Source organism: Nelusetta ayraudi, unplaced genomic scaffold (assembly GCF_046127955.1).
Source record: "Nelusetta ayraudi isolate G7.1 ecotype Tasmania unplaced genomic scaffold, CSIRO-AGI_Nayr_v1 ptg000011l, whole genome shotgun sequence".
Taxonomy (NCBI): domain Eukaryota; kingdom Metazoa; phylum Chordata; class Actinopteri; order Tetraodontiformes; family Monacanthidae; genus Nelusetta; species Nelusetta ayraudi.
In genome coordinates, this window is record NW_027466061.1 from 19,505,770 (window position 1) to 19,521,008 (window position 15,239).

The 15,239-nt window shown below is 40.0% G+C and overlaps 1 protein-coding gene across 3 annotated transcripts in view; it reads left to right on the forward strand.

Moving 5' to 3' along the window:
• Window positions 1-371: 371 nt before the first annotated feature.
• LOC142885354 (guanine nucleotide-binding protein G(olf) subunit alpha) overlaps window positions 372-15,239 on the forward strand; it is a 47,359-nt gene continuing 32,491 nt past the window's right edge. For 2 of the 3 annotated variants that reach the window (XR_012926280.1, XM_076021736.1), the window contains exons 1-2: window positions 372-1,086; window positions 14,779-14,851. Coding sequence is in view for 2 of the 3 variants with exons in the window: in XM_076021736.1 (XP_075877851.1) it covers window positions 552-1,086; window positions 14,779-14,851 (608 nt within the window). In the remaining variant the exon portion in view is untranslated. Of the gene's footprint in view, window positions 1,087-13,667; window positions 14,486-14,778; window positions 14,852-15,239 lie in introns of those variants that run through there. The other variant, XM_076021737.1, reaches the window with a different exon arrangement.

Below are 15,239 nucleotides of genomic sequence, written 5' to 3' on the forward strand. Positions count from 1 at the left end.
GGACATAGTCAAAGAAATCATGTGACCACAGGACCTTTTATGCCAGCGAGTGTGCTCGCCAGAGAAGGAGCCTCGAGCCTTGTGTCTGACCATAAAGGGACGCTCTGCTATCTCCAGTGCAGTAGGTGTCTTTAGACATGCAGGCATGAAATGTGAGGAATGAAAATCATGAGCAGCATTCTCGAAATGGCCATCATGTAGTAGCGTGACGTGAGCGCGCATTGCACCTAACAGCTGTGCAGCGGGATTGTGGGCCGTCTGCGCCGCGGATAGCCGCCGTTTCTTCCCAACATCGCGTTTTTGGTTACTTACGGTAAGATGGACCCGCAGTGTCCACTAAAGGATCAGGTGATCCACGAACTACGAAGCGAAGGCTGACTGGGGGAAAATGCAAAATGACATATAGCAATGTCGGAGCATAATTCATTCACGTTTTCGCCTCGGATTCGGACCTAAATCGTCCTGCGGAGACGCCGACGTCACGATGGCTCGTTAGGGCCCCGCGGCGCGTCGGCGTTTTTTTTATTTTTAATTTGCCACATTTTTAATTTATGAGAAATCACATTCACCGACAAGATATTGCTTACAACATGGGGCTGTGCTACAGTTTGCGTCCCCGGCTCTTCGGGGACCTGAGCGGCTCTATCTCCAACGCTACCTCGGACTCGGACCAGCCTCCGGACGCAGCCCGCGCCGGGGGAGCTCGTCAGGAGGACGCCGGGGGATGCGGGGAGAGCTCGTCGCTACGCGGCGGCGGGGCCCCGGTGCGCCCTGGGGACCCTGCGAGGCTGTCGGCCGGAGAGCACCGCCGCGGAGACACAGGTACCGACGGTGTACTGATACAGAACGGAGGAGGAGGTGGCGGCGGTGGCGGCGGAGGAGGCGGCAAGGGGACCGGGAAGGAGCGCGGCAGGCGCCTGCAGCTGCTCCAGAAGACGAGCACCCAGAAGCAGAAAAACTGGGATAAATTGCTGGTGGAGGAGAAGGAGGCCGAGAAGGAGGCGAAGAAAGTCAGCAAGAACATTGACAGGGTGCTGAAGGAGCTCAAGCGGGAGTACAAACAGACGCATCGACTGCTGCTGCTCGGTAGGTGCAACCGGCCAGACCCCTCCTTTGTGCTTGTTTTGATGTTTATGATTGTGATTCACATCATTACTGTTAAGAGACACCAAGCGCGCTTCGCCTTCCCAGAGAAAGCACTAGCCCCAGCGAGGCCTGTTGCCACATCTGTCGGCTCGGCTGTGAAGACGAACCCCCCCCCATCCCCCTGGGCTGTCAATGACAAATGATGGAGATGGACGTCTAGCTGCTGTCCTCTCGCATCCAGGCTCCTCGATAGTAGCGAGGAGCCAATTAAAACAGAGAGCGGTGCACCGGTGGAGCGCGGAACTTGTTCCAGGGCCACTCGGCCATGTTCATCCTCAGCATTGGGGTTCTTGTGCAGAGTAGAATACAAGGGACGGTGGGGGCTACACGGTTTGAACAGCAATTCGAAATCTTATCTTCGTGTGTGCGCGCGCGTGTGCACCTGCGAGACAAAAGAAAGCACGTGCGATGTGAGGGTTCTATCCTTCACAGACGTGAATAAATCAATTTAAAAAAAAAAAAAAAAAAAAAAAGAAGAAGAATCAGAAGTGTGATGTAGGAAGGATCGGATGCCACTGTCAACAGTGGAAGTGAAGCTGAGCCGTACACTTGTGTTGGACGTTAACTGTGCCTCAGTGCACTGTGATATAGAGACCTACATGGCGAGCTTTAAATCCCTGTGGAGTGTTGTGTTGTAGTCAGTATTTATAGAAGGATGCCGCGAGTGCATCTGCGGATACACACGGACATAAATTTGCTCCAAAAGACAGTGTAGTGTGGTTCACTTCACTATTCAAACAATGGACACTTTGGGGGTATTGAAAACATTATTTTGAGATCACTGACAAAAATTCTGGACTGTTTCATTTTTTCATATGTAGGCATTCTACTGCGAAATAATAGGGATGCTGACCCATTGTTAAAAGACAATGTTGTGTGTATCTCTATATGGTGTTTGCAAAATATATTTTATCCACAGCATTCTATATTGTAGGACCTTTGTCTGTGGTGTACTCAGGGACAAATGCAAAACAGCCTTTTGATTCTTGCACTTTTACAATGATTTTCAACAATTACGGCAAATATGACGAGTAAAGTTCCATCAACACGTGACACCTAACGTGTCAGTATTCCATGGGCAGCGGGGTCTTGTCCCCCCCACTGAGTAGATAAATTGATCCACAAAGCAACTTAATGTTCTCATTCTAAGTTTGGACTAACAACAAACTGCAAACACTGTGCGAGTGGTCAGCTTGTTATGACAAGAATAATGTTTCCCTCAGCTGCTCATTTTTTTCTCCCATCAGTCTTGAAGTGAACTTAGTTATAATAGTTATGGACTCTGCTCCATTCATTCACTGTATAGTCAGGTGTTACACTCACTTCCTGCCACTTTTTGTAGTAAATGTGTCTTTCGTTTCTTCTTCTTTTCTTTTTTTTTGTTAATCATATTTTACACACACCCAGTAACCACCAGTGCCATTTTCTTTAGGATTAAAAAAAATGGCAATCAGTCTTGATGCCATACTATTTGCACTTTCCCTCACAAGTGTTTGTTACAAGCTCTGTTACTCTGTGTAATAAATGGCAAACTGGTTTAATTTCCTGTGTAAACAACTCTTGGTAATCCTGCACAGGAAGAACTGGCTCTTCCTAATGAAGTCACACACAGTGTATTGTCACAGGTTCTTCCGCAAACCATTGCTGAAGGCTATACGGTGCCTATGACCTGTGATATACTGTGATTGCAGCACATCATTTGGGTTTGGAAAGCTCTCTTCACCACTGTGGTGCCACTGTTATTCATAAAGGTATTTGTCCTAAAACACCTTGGAGCTGCAGCACAAGATTCATCTGTGTTGGGTTTTTTTTTTTTCTGGGCCTTCGAGACGTTACACCCTCCAGGTTTTCAGAAGGACTCTGGTTGCACGCCAGAGGCTTCAGTCGGCTTCTGTTCCTCTGAAAGTGGACACCTTTCAAAAAGTGTTACATTTCAAGGCAAGGAACACTAGCTAATCTGGGTCACTTTATCTGTTTGTTTCTGCTGCAGGTGTTTAGTGGCCTTAGCATAAGGATTATCCTAAATTACCTGCCACATTGAGTGTGTGCTGCAGCTGGAGCGCAGTTTCATTGTTGCCCATCAACTAAACAAGTTCATTAGTTTTGCTTTTGGCCATCATAAAACTCTCATGGTTTACATTTTGGATTTTTGGATAGATTACCAAAACTCATATAAAAAGGTTCATCACATCATGCTGCTCTCAACTGGATCCAGAACAGCTTTTTAGTGAATAAAAGCAACAGCTAATAAAAGCAAATATTGAGTCAAACTTCTTACATAAATATCTGTTAGGGTGTTAAGGCTCCAATTCAAATCAGGTGCAATAAACGGCAAAGCATCATAAATCCAATGTGGCCAGTTCCAAGTGGCCTTGTTGAACTTTTTAAAACAATCTAACAGGGCTGAGCTGCAGCAGACTTTTGCAAAGAAATTTTTTTTCAGAACTAAAATGACAGCCAGGATGCATCTTTAGCATACATTTTAATTTCATAATTTCTAAATGAAAAAAACATCACTGCTTTTCTCTTTAATATTAGTCACTGGGGGATTCTGACTGACGAAAAAGCAAAAAAATATGTACTGAATTGAATACTTCATTGATCGATAGGCTTTTTATTCTAAAAGTAAATCAGATGTGACTGAACAGAGATAAATGTCAAGCTACCTCAGCTCTCTTAATTTAACACCTCATATGAAAACAGATTGGATTTGTTTATTTACAGGCAAAAAAAAATAATCAAAAAACAAAAATAATGACATGAAATATATTTGTCCAGCAGGTTGATTGAAACTGCCTTAATTCCTTTTCTGGATTTCCTTTACCATTTATGCAGTAGCATATGAAGCCTGGAAAACAGTGCTGGCAACAGCAGGAAGGCAACTTCCTACTATTTCCTGCAAAGGAAGTAACTTTATTGTTGGGTTTCTTGGATCAGATTCTGCACATGCCCTCGATAATATCTTCTCCAGCTTTTCTTAGCTGTCCTAAACTGGCTTTTTCATATCTTATCAACCTTCAAGAGCCTGAATAACAGGCTGCTAGCAACATAGCGTGCTTGTCAGAAACAATCACATAAACAAGGTATAGAGGCCAATAAATAGCTACTGAGAAGTGGCGTTTTTGTTTTTCTCTGTCCTTCTCACGCGGCCATAGTTTGGAAAGGCTTACTCAACCACAGAAGTGCACGGATAAACGCACATCCCTGTGTGCTGTCCCTGCTGAACACAAGCAGACTCAAGTGAACTTTGCTTCTGCCCGAGCGGGTTTTATCATTGACCACTGCTGAACTTTTCTACCGGGTGCACAGAGTTCCGAGTTTGTGTCGTGGCTCAACACATGGCGCTGAGGATGAATTGTTGTCATATTTATGATACTGATTGCAAGGCAGCGTGAGTTGTCTTCATATTTGCATCAGCTGGATCAAAGTAAACTCACCAGTGGGATATAGGACCATTGTTTGCTCTCGAGGTTTTACTTTGTACAGTTGTTATTTCCCAAACCGCCCCCCCCCAACCCACACTCTCTCCCCTCGAAAGAATAGAGCCATAAAATTCTTTCTGGCTTCCAAAAAAACAGTGGGAAAAATAAGGGAGGCTAATTTTAGGTGGATATGATTTGGACAGGTGCCCTGTTTTTACAGCAAGTGCTTGAGTTATAATCTGGGCAAGTAAATACGTGTAGAAGATAAACACACAAAAAGAAGTCTTTGAAAAGCATGATATCGTCTGATCCCCTGTAATACTTCCCGGTTAGTTCTGATCTAAATCAAATATTGCATGTTACTATTTCAATTTAGATGCAGTTAATTTTCCAAGCTTTAGAAACATTCCCAAAATGTCAGAGCCGGTGATTAGCAGCTATGCTTAAGGTCCTTACGCCGTCACGCTGTTGGAATCAAATGGCTGTTTGCTTGCTGTTTCTCAGCTCAGGCCTCACTATCTGTCTGCAAATAGTGAAAACATCTTTGTCAGATTTTAAAAACAGAATTTACTTGTAGTTGGTTATTTTTAGCTTGTTACATTGCTCTATTTACATAAGGAGAGGATCTGAAAAGGTTTCCTAACACTGCACATGCACAGACACTGACAGAAACATTAATTATGAAAGATAACAGCTCCCTATAAATATCAAAATGATTTAGTTTAATGCTTCCCTTGTCCAGCTGTGTTTAAAGACACACAGAAACGTTTAGCTTTAAATAAGTTTTGTTTTTGTTTTTTTTTACCACTGAACTTTTAAAGTTACTATGAGCAACATTTTCAGTGGTTATAAAATACCCTAGCAGTGTTGTGATGCCTCATATGTTACCTATAATAGCGGATGAGGGCCAACCTAAGTGAATCAAATATTACTGTATTGTGCTCTACATGGCTATGACCCGGACAGGGCCACACACCGCAACATTTTTAAGGCAGCCTGCACAAAACATTTTGCTCTGCTTAGCACCACTTAGCAAAGCAGGCAAAACAACAATAAGCCTTGTAGAACTCCAGTGCGACTTTCTAGTCTGCAGTCACAACACACCAGGCACATCTCTTGGATGCTAGTTGCATAAAGCCAGTTTGGTTGGAAGCATGACATATTTTTTGTCATTTTGTGGTTATGGCGGAACTGATCAACCATGATTCTGTGGCAGGTGTGAAGAAAAAGGAAGATGAGCAAGGAACAAAGCATTCAAGCCAAGGGAAAGGCGTGATGACGTGATTTTTGATCCAGTTAGTTATCTACTTTTATTGTAATACTGATTGAGCTTGCAACAGAGCTTTTTAGTTTGGCATTTCAAATGAGGCAAATTAGTGTTACACTGTAGTGGTTAAGAAAGGCTAGTTTAATTGCAGCTATATATTATACAATGTACGGGTGGCCAAACCATTTTGTTTACCCATGTTAATGTATTTATTTTCAGATCAAAATAAATGCATAAAAATCTCAGCTTCTTGAAAAAAACCTTACCAAGTTTACCCCCAGCACCAATGTTTATGATTAGACAACATTGTTATCCTCAGCTTTCGCCGCAATATTGCTATCACAGAGTAAGAAAGAAGTTAGCAGTAGCTTACTGTAATAGTATCAGGAAGACTAATGGACTATCTGCATTCAAACTAGTTAAGTTTACTGTGTTTCCCCAATACATTTTCACCTTCATGCTGTTGAACAATAAATCACATATAGAAAACACAATCATTTACTTTGTTGCCCTGCATCCTGGATTTCAGCTAGGTTCAAATGAGTTTCTAGAGAGTGGGTGGTGGAACCTTCTGGGCAGTATAGACAGTGACAGTATGATGGTACCAAATTTCTCCAAAGGGGCTCCAAAATCAGTTCTACACAAGCTCAATCATGGAGGCTCATGGAGGAAAAATCCCCTGTCTTACAGTCAGATGAATAATACCACAGATGAATGGTAGACAGATGAATAATACCCTCTCTGTCAAACATTTTGATGGTTGGCCTCTTGACCCTAAAGGCGAGCGAGCGCGCGCACACACACACACAGAAAATAAAGGGGTGCGATAGTGTGAGTGTGAATAAACAAGTGCAATTATCTAAAAAATCTGAATCTAATCTAATCAGAAAGGCGGTGAGTGGGAGGGAATAGGTGGGTTTGGTGGATAGGTAGAGCTGGATATCATCTGTCTAACACTGAACATTTTGCCAAGATGGAGGAGGTAGATGATGCACTGTAGAGACCTTAGGACACAGCCCTGAATGTAGAGGGAATAGATGAGAGGTTAATGTTTTAAGTAAACTAACTGCAGTACTTAAGTACAGTTACCCCACACAACAATCACAACAAAACAAAACAACATACCGAGTTCAGACTAACACTATTTCCAGAATACAGAGGTAAACATAGCTCATTGGTCAGATCATAAACTGTGGATGCACATATATTGACCCAACAACTGTATTTTACAATGAATAGAATATGTATGTAAGCATAATGAAACTACTTGATTGATTACATAAGTATGTAATATATTTAATCATCACAAAAGATTACACCAATTTAACATCAGTGAACACAGAGAGTAGTTTTGTTGAAATATGTTCCTACAGTAATGTTGTTATTTTCTGAAATTATATGTTCAGTCAGCGCATTCCATAGGCCTCTATACGTCACAGTACTTTTCAGCTTGTTTGTTTTCGCCTTTGGTAAAGTAAATATGTCTTCAGTACCATGCCTTGTGTTAGATTCATGTTTAAACGGTCTAAAAGAGAAACCTTCATATAGTGTTCTTGGCAGTTTAGTCACTGAATGTAATAATTTGATATATATATATATATATATATATATATATGAAAATTAAGCAAAGACCAAAGAGTACATTTGTTCTTTACTTTTAACCAGGTCAGTTTTATATTTTTTTAATGACAGTTTTCCTGTATGAACAACATTGAAAGCATGGTGTTTTAGTTTTAGCAATTTGTTTACATAATGTAGCAAAATAAAATAAGTCTTTTAATGTAAAGTAATTTCTCAATACATTCAAACTAAAAAATAGAGTATCTCCAAATGAGGCTCCATCCATTTCATTTACCACTTTGTCAATGTGTTGTACCACAAATTGTTTACATCATCCCCTGATGTTTGGTTTCTTGAACATTTTAAGAAACTACCACCTCATTCACATATTTCTGTTTTGGCTCATTCATCAGAATTTTATTTGTCCAAAATTATATGAAGAGACTTGAAGAACTAATTTGTTTATTTATTCCAATACTTACTGCCATTCCTTATTTAAGATGCTCCTAAATGAATCCACTGTGTACGTTCTCAAATCATCAGATTTACCGTGGATCATTAGTAAATATAAAGTAAATATTCAGTGGACTTAGACAACTTCCTTGTGGATTTCCACAATTAACTGATTTGGCCTGTGACAAACCATTACCAAGCACTGCAGTTGCAACAAAACTACTATTTTTGTAAATTGTTATCAATCATGTCAAAAGTTGCACTGAAATGTAAGTACACAGCTCCTACAAAGTGTTTGTTATTAATTATGCTGAGCCAGTCCTCAGTGCATTATTTTTTAGAATTTGTGTTTTGTGTCAGCAAAAGTCTTCCAGTTCCAGTCCAGCTTCCAATTGTGTGCAAAGTTTATCTGCACAATATTTCTTGTGCTTTCATGCTCAAATGATTGTGTCTTGCACCACTGTCAGTTGCTAATGACGCAATGGACAGATGACGTGTCTCATAAACTGTGTAATGCACAACCTTTACTCAATGGTCACATTGAATCTTGCATTTGGAGTTCTAACACATTTATTACAAGCAGGCATTTTTATAACACAGTTGGCATTGAACTTCCAGATGTGACTTCAAGGCTATCAGGAAAAACACCGTTAGATGGAGTTCAAGCATATGTGGTCCAGGACACCGTGACATTCTCCCCCTGAAAATGCTCTGTTATGACACTGAACTCAAATCCAAGCCCTGAATTGTTGGCTACTTTTGTGTTAAAATGACAAGGAGTCTTTCACCATGGTCCCCACACATAGCCTCTACCTCTGTGGGAATTCACACTTGCGAATTGATAAGTGTTTGTTGAGAAATGGTCAATTTACCGTCTGCACACTTAAAAGGATAGAAATATTATACATTTTTAGAAGGTTTATGATACAAATGATAAGAATTCATGATTGTGCCTATTTGCTTATTTTTCTTAGGAAATTAATAGTGAATTTAACTGCCAAGAGTATTGTATAAATGTTTCTCTTTGAAATTGGTTAAACATAAATGTAACACAAGGCACAACTGAAGGCAGATTTACTCTACAAAAGATACAAACACATTTAAAGTCACTTTTCAGTCTGAACATACACTTTTAAAAATACAAAAAAAAAAATCACTTCCAAACATTACTGGAAGAATATATTTCAACAAAACCACTCTCTGTGCCCACCGATATTGAATTGATTGAATAAATTAATTCATAATAAATAATTGTAATACTTTTAACATAAATTTGTACAATAATTTACTTGTAATAAATGAATGTAAATCCATGTGTGATGGTCTTCCCAATGAGCTATGTTCACGTCTGTGTTCTTGAAATAATATTAATTTGATGTCTGATATGTTTATTTGTTTTGTTGTGATTGTTGTGTGGTGTTTACCATAATTACGAACTGAGGTTTTTTGAATTAAAATCATTAACCTCCCATCTATTCCCTTTACATTCCGGTGTTTCCCAAAGTTCTGTCCTCGGGCCGCAACTGCTCACCATCTGCCTCCTCCCTCTTGGCAACATCTGCCAGTTTCAATGTTATGCAGATGACACCCAGCTCTACTTACCCACCAAAGCCACCTAAACCCTCCCACCGACCACCCTTTCTGGCTGCCAACAGGAAATTCAATTGAGGTTCTCCAACAACTCTCTCAAACTGAACAGTCTCAACAGTCTGTCTTTTTGTCAGCATCAAATTCACCAATGCAAAAATCAACAATTTCCCCATTTTCAAAGACAATTCCTTAGTCTCCCTCTCTGCCAGGGTTAAGAGTCTGGGAGAGAAGGAGTCTACCAGTGGTGGGCCACCAGGTGGGCCACCACCTAGACCTTCTCTGCTGGCCTAACCATACTTAGAAAAGTACATTTTCCCGTAAGTATGATAATATTTATGGGAAAATACTACGGGAATATTAGGGGAATATGATGAAGTTATTCTCCATAGTCTGTTCTTTTCACATCATATAACATCCACCCGGTCGCATTGCTTCTATTGTTGTATAATACAATAGAGTTTTTATCCAATCATATTTCAGTTTGCTTGTGTTGTCAGGTTCTATGAAATCTGCCTTTGGCCAGCAGGACTGACAGCAGGCTGGCTCCTGTCTGCTGCAAGTGAATGGAGTGCAGTTAGTTGCGATAGCCAATCAGATCTTGAGTCTGCGATGCCAAGGCCAGCTAGCTGGCTTTACGCTAAACTTCACACGTACGCGTCCTGTGATTGGATAAGCCCTGAGAACCTGACGGACTTAACTTAACCTGGAGTTCCAGTTGCCACCACAGCGAACCTACAATGTTTGAAGAAGAATATAAGATTTATTTGCCAAATCCCCTGCAATTCCAAATGTAGCAGCAGTTGCTGCGCCAACATGTTCAATTGTTTAATCATTTTTTTATCATTATCGTCTCTTTGGTCTCTCATATGAATCGGTGACAATGCACAGTTTGGACAAGAATTTAAACTCACAGTGTACTGTTGGCGCACTTATGAAAACTGTTAATGAATCTCTTAAAATCACCTTTTGTTTGTAGGTTTTGACCGGCTTAGTCTCAATTATTATTCTAATGCTCTATGTTTTGCTTGACTAAGTCACCTCTATGAAGGTGATGTAATGTTTAAGTGTTTTGAGGGTAGTATGAGGTGTATTAATTTCGAGTGGACTAATATGACATCACTGATGGCCCAGGCGTGAAATGCATGACCCGCCACTGGAGTTTACCCACCCGCACTCACAGGCCCTCCTCCTCCTCCTCCAATCAACTCAGCTAACCAGAGGAGATAAGGCATAGTTTACTTTAAAAAACAAAACAAAACATTTTTTTATTAATATATATTGGTTTACTGCTGAATGAAAGGAGAGAGGGAGAGAAAAAAAGAGACATCTAATTTTTGACAAAAATTATTATATAAGTATTATTCTTCTCTCCTTCAGTTCATAGTGTGCTCATACTTTTTGTTGTACTGCCTGAAAGTTAAACATTAAATACATGTTTAAAGTGAACATATACACAAGCTTTCAAACCTTGTGTTGTTAAACTTGAGACATTCAATTAAAAAAATCCGAAAGGCAAGAATAACTGCACATGTCGAGCAATGGGTCCTTAATAAGGTGATAAACAAAATAAGAAACCAGATTCAGCCTTATTTAAATGCGTCTGGCACCAGCTAAAATGCTGTGCTGCCTCTGGCCACTAGAGAGTGATGTGGGCCAGTCCCTTGTTTTGACCTTGCTTTCAGAGGTGGGAAGACAGCACTGTTTCTTTTCCTCTTCACTGAGGGTGGAGGCGGAAGGGGTGGTAGTATTTTAACACCACTTAAGGTGAAGTTCAGGCGTCCGTTGTGTAATTTGCATGCTGCACAAACTTTAATGCACTTTCCACACCTCACAAAACAAATATTTACATTGTACTTAAATGATTGAGGTATTAACAGCTCACTCATTTTTTGGTGTTTCACAAGTATTCGTTCATTGAGCACTTCCACAATGAGCCTGGCAAGCAAAAAAGAACATTTACAGCCTTTGTTAAACAACAAATTTTGGACCATCATTTAAATTAGAAAGAGATGAAGAGATCTGAAAACACTGCTAAACCACAAAGTTGGCACCTTTATAAAGTCAAATAAATTATATTACTTTCCTTTTTTAATGAACTTCCAACATCAAATGAAAGGATAATAGGATAAAATAATAATAATAATTGAGTAGCCATTAATAGCACCTGCTTCAGTGTTCATAATTTAAATAATAAGTTACACTTTTATCCTCTACCTTATCACACCCTTAAACATAATGCCTTTTTAACTCTTATTTTCCTGTTACTTAATTTGATTCACATAGATATTTTTTTTCTGTTTTACTTATTGAGTCTTCTTAGAAATTGTTTCATGTTGTTTTATTGTACATTCCTCCTTAACAATATTGTTCATGATAGCATTAGTGCAGCAGTAAGACTTGAGTGCCAAGTGCTCTTGTGTCCAAAGGGCTGCCCTCCCTCTCTCACAGAGCAGATGGAGACATTAATAGGCAAATCTAACAGCTACTCAAACTACAAACACCACAAACAGACTAAATGTAAAGTTCACTGCTGGCCAGCCACAGCCAAAGCATATCAAACACCCACTGCCCCGTTTAGCTTTATGATGAGGAGGTCGAGCTAAACATAAATGTCGGATAATGTTAACAACAGACAGAAATTTTACTCCCTTCCTTTCTTCACAAATTAATAATGGTGCTTACTTTGGTGCTGTCGTGATGTCATATTTAGAGATGCAATAAGAAGTGTCACCACAGAACAGTGTACTATTAAATGTGGAGCATTCATTCATTGGTTAGACAGTGAGCAGTTAGAGGAGTGTTGACAAGTCACTGATAAGTTAAATGAATTAGCTCTTTCGGTTGGTAGCTTCTTGTGAATTTTGACAGAAAGGTTTGAAATTAGATGCTTTATTACGCAAAAGAAAAAAATGTGCTCACAAAAGCGGGATTACAAGTAAAACAAACGTTTTACAGACAATCCACAGGATTCTGTTTTATGTGTCGCTAAAAGACATATGACAGTACTGCCAAAAACATCAGGGCTGAATAATTGATTCTAACTTTTTCACTCAATCAAGTGGCACTTCAAATTAACTTGCACCCACTTGATTTACTTGTTTTCAGCGTAGTTTTTTTGGTTATCAATAATGTGCCGATGACAGCCACCAAAGGGAATCACTCACCATGAGAAGTCACTATATTCACTGCAATCCCTGCATAGTGCATAACATGTTAGCATGATGAGCAATTATTAGCATCAGTTTAAAACAAGTCCGTAAGATTACCTTAAGATCAATAAAACAAAACACATTGTAGTTTCTTTAGATTTTTTTATTTATTTATTCTAAATCTAAATTTGGTGAGTGCATTTCATGGGCATTAGCACTTGTCCATGTGAACTATAAGGTTTTTTCTCTCTGCACAATTACCAAAATATTAAATGTCTTCTGAACGTTTATTTAACATTGGTTAAACGACGATTAGCACTTGGCAGACTACTTTAATTCAAGAGAAGTATTCATAGTGTAGGAAAGAGTGTAAAACTATTCTGTTGATTTGATGTATGTACCAGTATGCTAGATGCTGAGGGCAGTGATTAAATTGATTAAATTAGAAATGATGGTAAAAAAAGAAAAAAAAAAAAAGATATGGTGAAAAAAATACTGAGTAAAATACTGTTTTGTTCTACACTGAAAAGGGTAACCACGTTGTATGCATATTTTAACACTATTTTTTAAAAACCTGATGTTGTTGATTTCCCTGTCTGACATAAACCGTGCTTCTTGCACTTTACAATGTTACTACTTTACAGCTAGCTAGAACATGTCCGTCCATTCAAGAAAGCATTGCCATGGGTAATAGTTTCTCCATGTTAAGCTTTTAGAAATTCTACTCCCATTGTATTTCGTTGAATTGTGTAGAAAGGACCATCTTGCTGATTGTTGTTGTTGTTGCTCAGAATTGTCTTGGTTTCGAAACAAACGTTTATGAGGAGCTGCAGATTGCGTCTCTCGCTCTTCTGCTTTGTTGTGGCGGTCTTGACCAGTTCGCTGACCCTCAGTCCTGTGGTGCACAAACGACAAAGATAGTAGAAGTCATGTCTCTCTCTCTCTCTCTCTCTCTCACACACACACACACACACACACACACACACACACACACACACACACACACACACACACACACACACACACGGTGTGTGCGCGCGCGGCAAAATGGGTTGCCAGTTTGGGTCATGGCCACCTCCGACTAGAGAGCCAACAGCTAGAAGAAGAGACCCAGCCCCTCTGGACGGCGGCAGAGAAGCGTTCGGCTCTCCACCCCTCCGCCGATTAGTTTGATAGCAGGACAGCGACGGACTAAAATCGGGAATCGGCCCCCCGTCTCGAGTTATAAAATGCTCTATCAGTGCGGCTTGTTCACGTTACAGTTTAACGCAGGTTTGTTTTCCACCTCCACGGTCCACGGCTACTTCCTGGTGCCACAGAGAGAGGCAGTGCTGAGTTAAAGAGACAGAAATACTGATAGAAAAAAAAAAATACTGACAGAAGAGAGGGGCTTGGAGTCGCGATAGGAACAGTCGACTGGATTCCCTACAAATTAAAGACCCCCTCTGTCCGTCTCTCGCTTTATTTATTAGCATTTTTGGCTATCTTTGGGCAGAACCGCGTCGCCGTTCCTCGCTGCTCCGTAAACTAGCAAACGGTTTGGATGACGGTCGGCTGCGGCTAAAGCGGAATTGTAACGGGGAGCCTATTCCTGCCTCCGACAGGGAAGCCTCGCAGAGATTTTTGAAACCCTTTTTTTATTTTTACTCTTCATTAGGGTCATTCTTGTTTCGTTTTTCTAAACACTCGGTACCATCCCGGGCTTCGTTCTATATAGATTTTTACGATTCCACAAGGAAGGGGGCTAGGGCGACGGAAGATGGGTTGTTTGGGCAACAGCAAGACTGAAGATCAACGCATCGACGAAAAGGCACAACGAGAGGCTAATAAAAAGATCGAGAAACAGTTGCAAAAGGAACGGCAGGCGTACAAAGCCACGCACAGGCTCTTATTACTGGGTAAGGTTGCTTTTTAGATGTGATGCTTGTCTGGAAAATGTAAGCTAACCGTAATCCCTTTCCGTTTACCGAACACGTAGCCCTATTTGACAGCGCTTGCAATAATATGTCACGGGGGTGGATATTGATGGGAGCTCCTGAGCCTTTCAATAACGATGGTGGTGGGGAAAAAGCTGCCTTCGTTTTTTTTTTTGATTTTTGTTTTTTACCAAAAGCGCTTGTTTAAAAACAGCTCGATCCTGCTCGTGTACATATGGTTGATGTTCGCATGTATTTGTGGTGTGTTTTCGAAGGTGCGGGAGAGTCCGGAAAAAGCACCATTGTGAAGCAGATGAGGATCCTACACGTCAATGGCTTCAACGCAGAGTGAGTGCCGAGCATAAATGGGCCTTTAGCCATGACAGATCTGCGTGTGTGTGTGTGTGTGTGTGTGTGTGTGTGTGTGTGTGTGTGTGTGTGTGTGTGTGTGTGTGTGTGTGTGTGTGTGTGTACACACACACATTTATATTTATATTTATATTTATATATATATATATATATATATATATATATATATATATATATTTATATATATTTATATATATGTATGTATGTATGTATGTATGTATGTATGTATGTATATATATATATATATATATATATATATATATATATATATGTATATGTATATATATATAATGTATACATAATGTATATGTATTTTATTACTTTCTCCTTCATGAGTAAAACTGTCGATGCCAGAATGTTATGTATC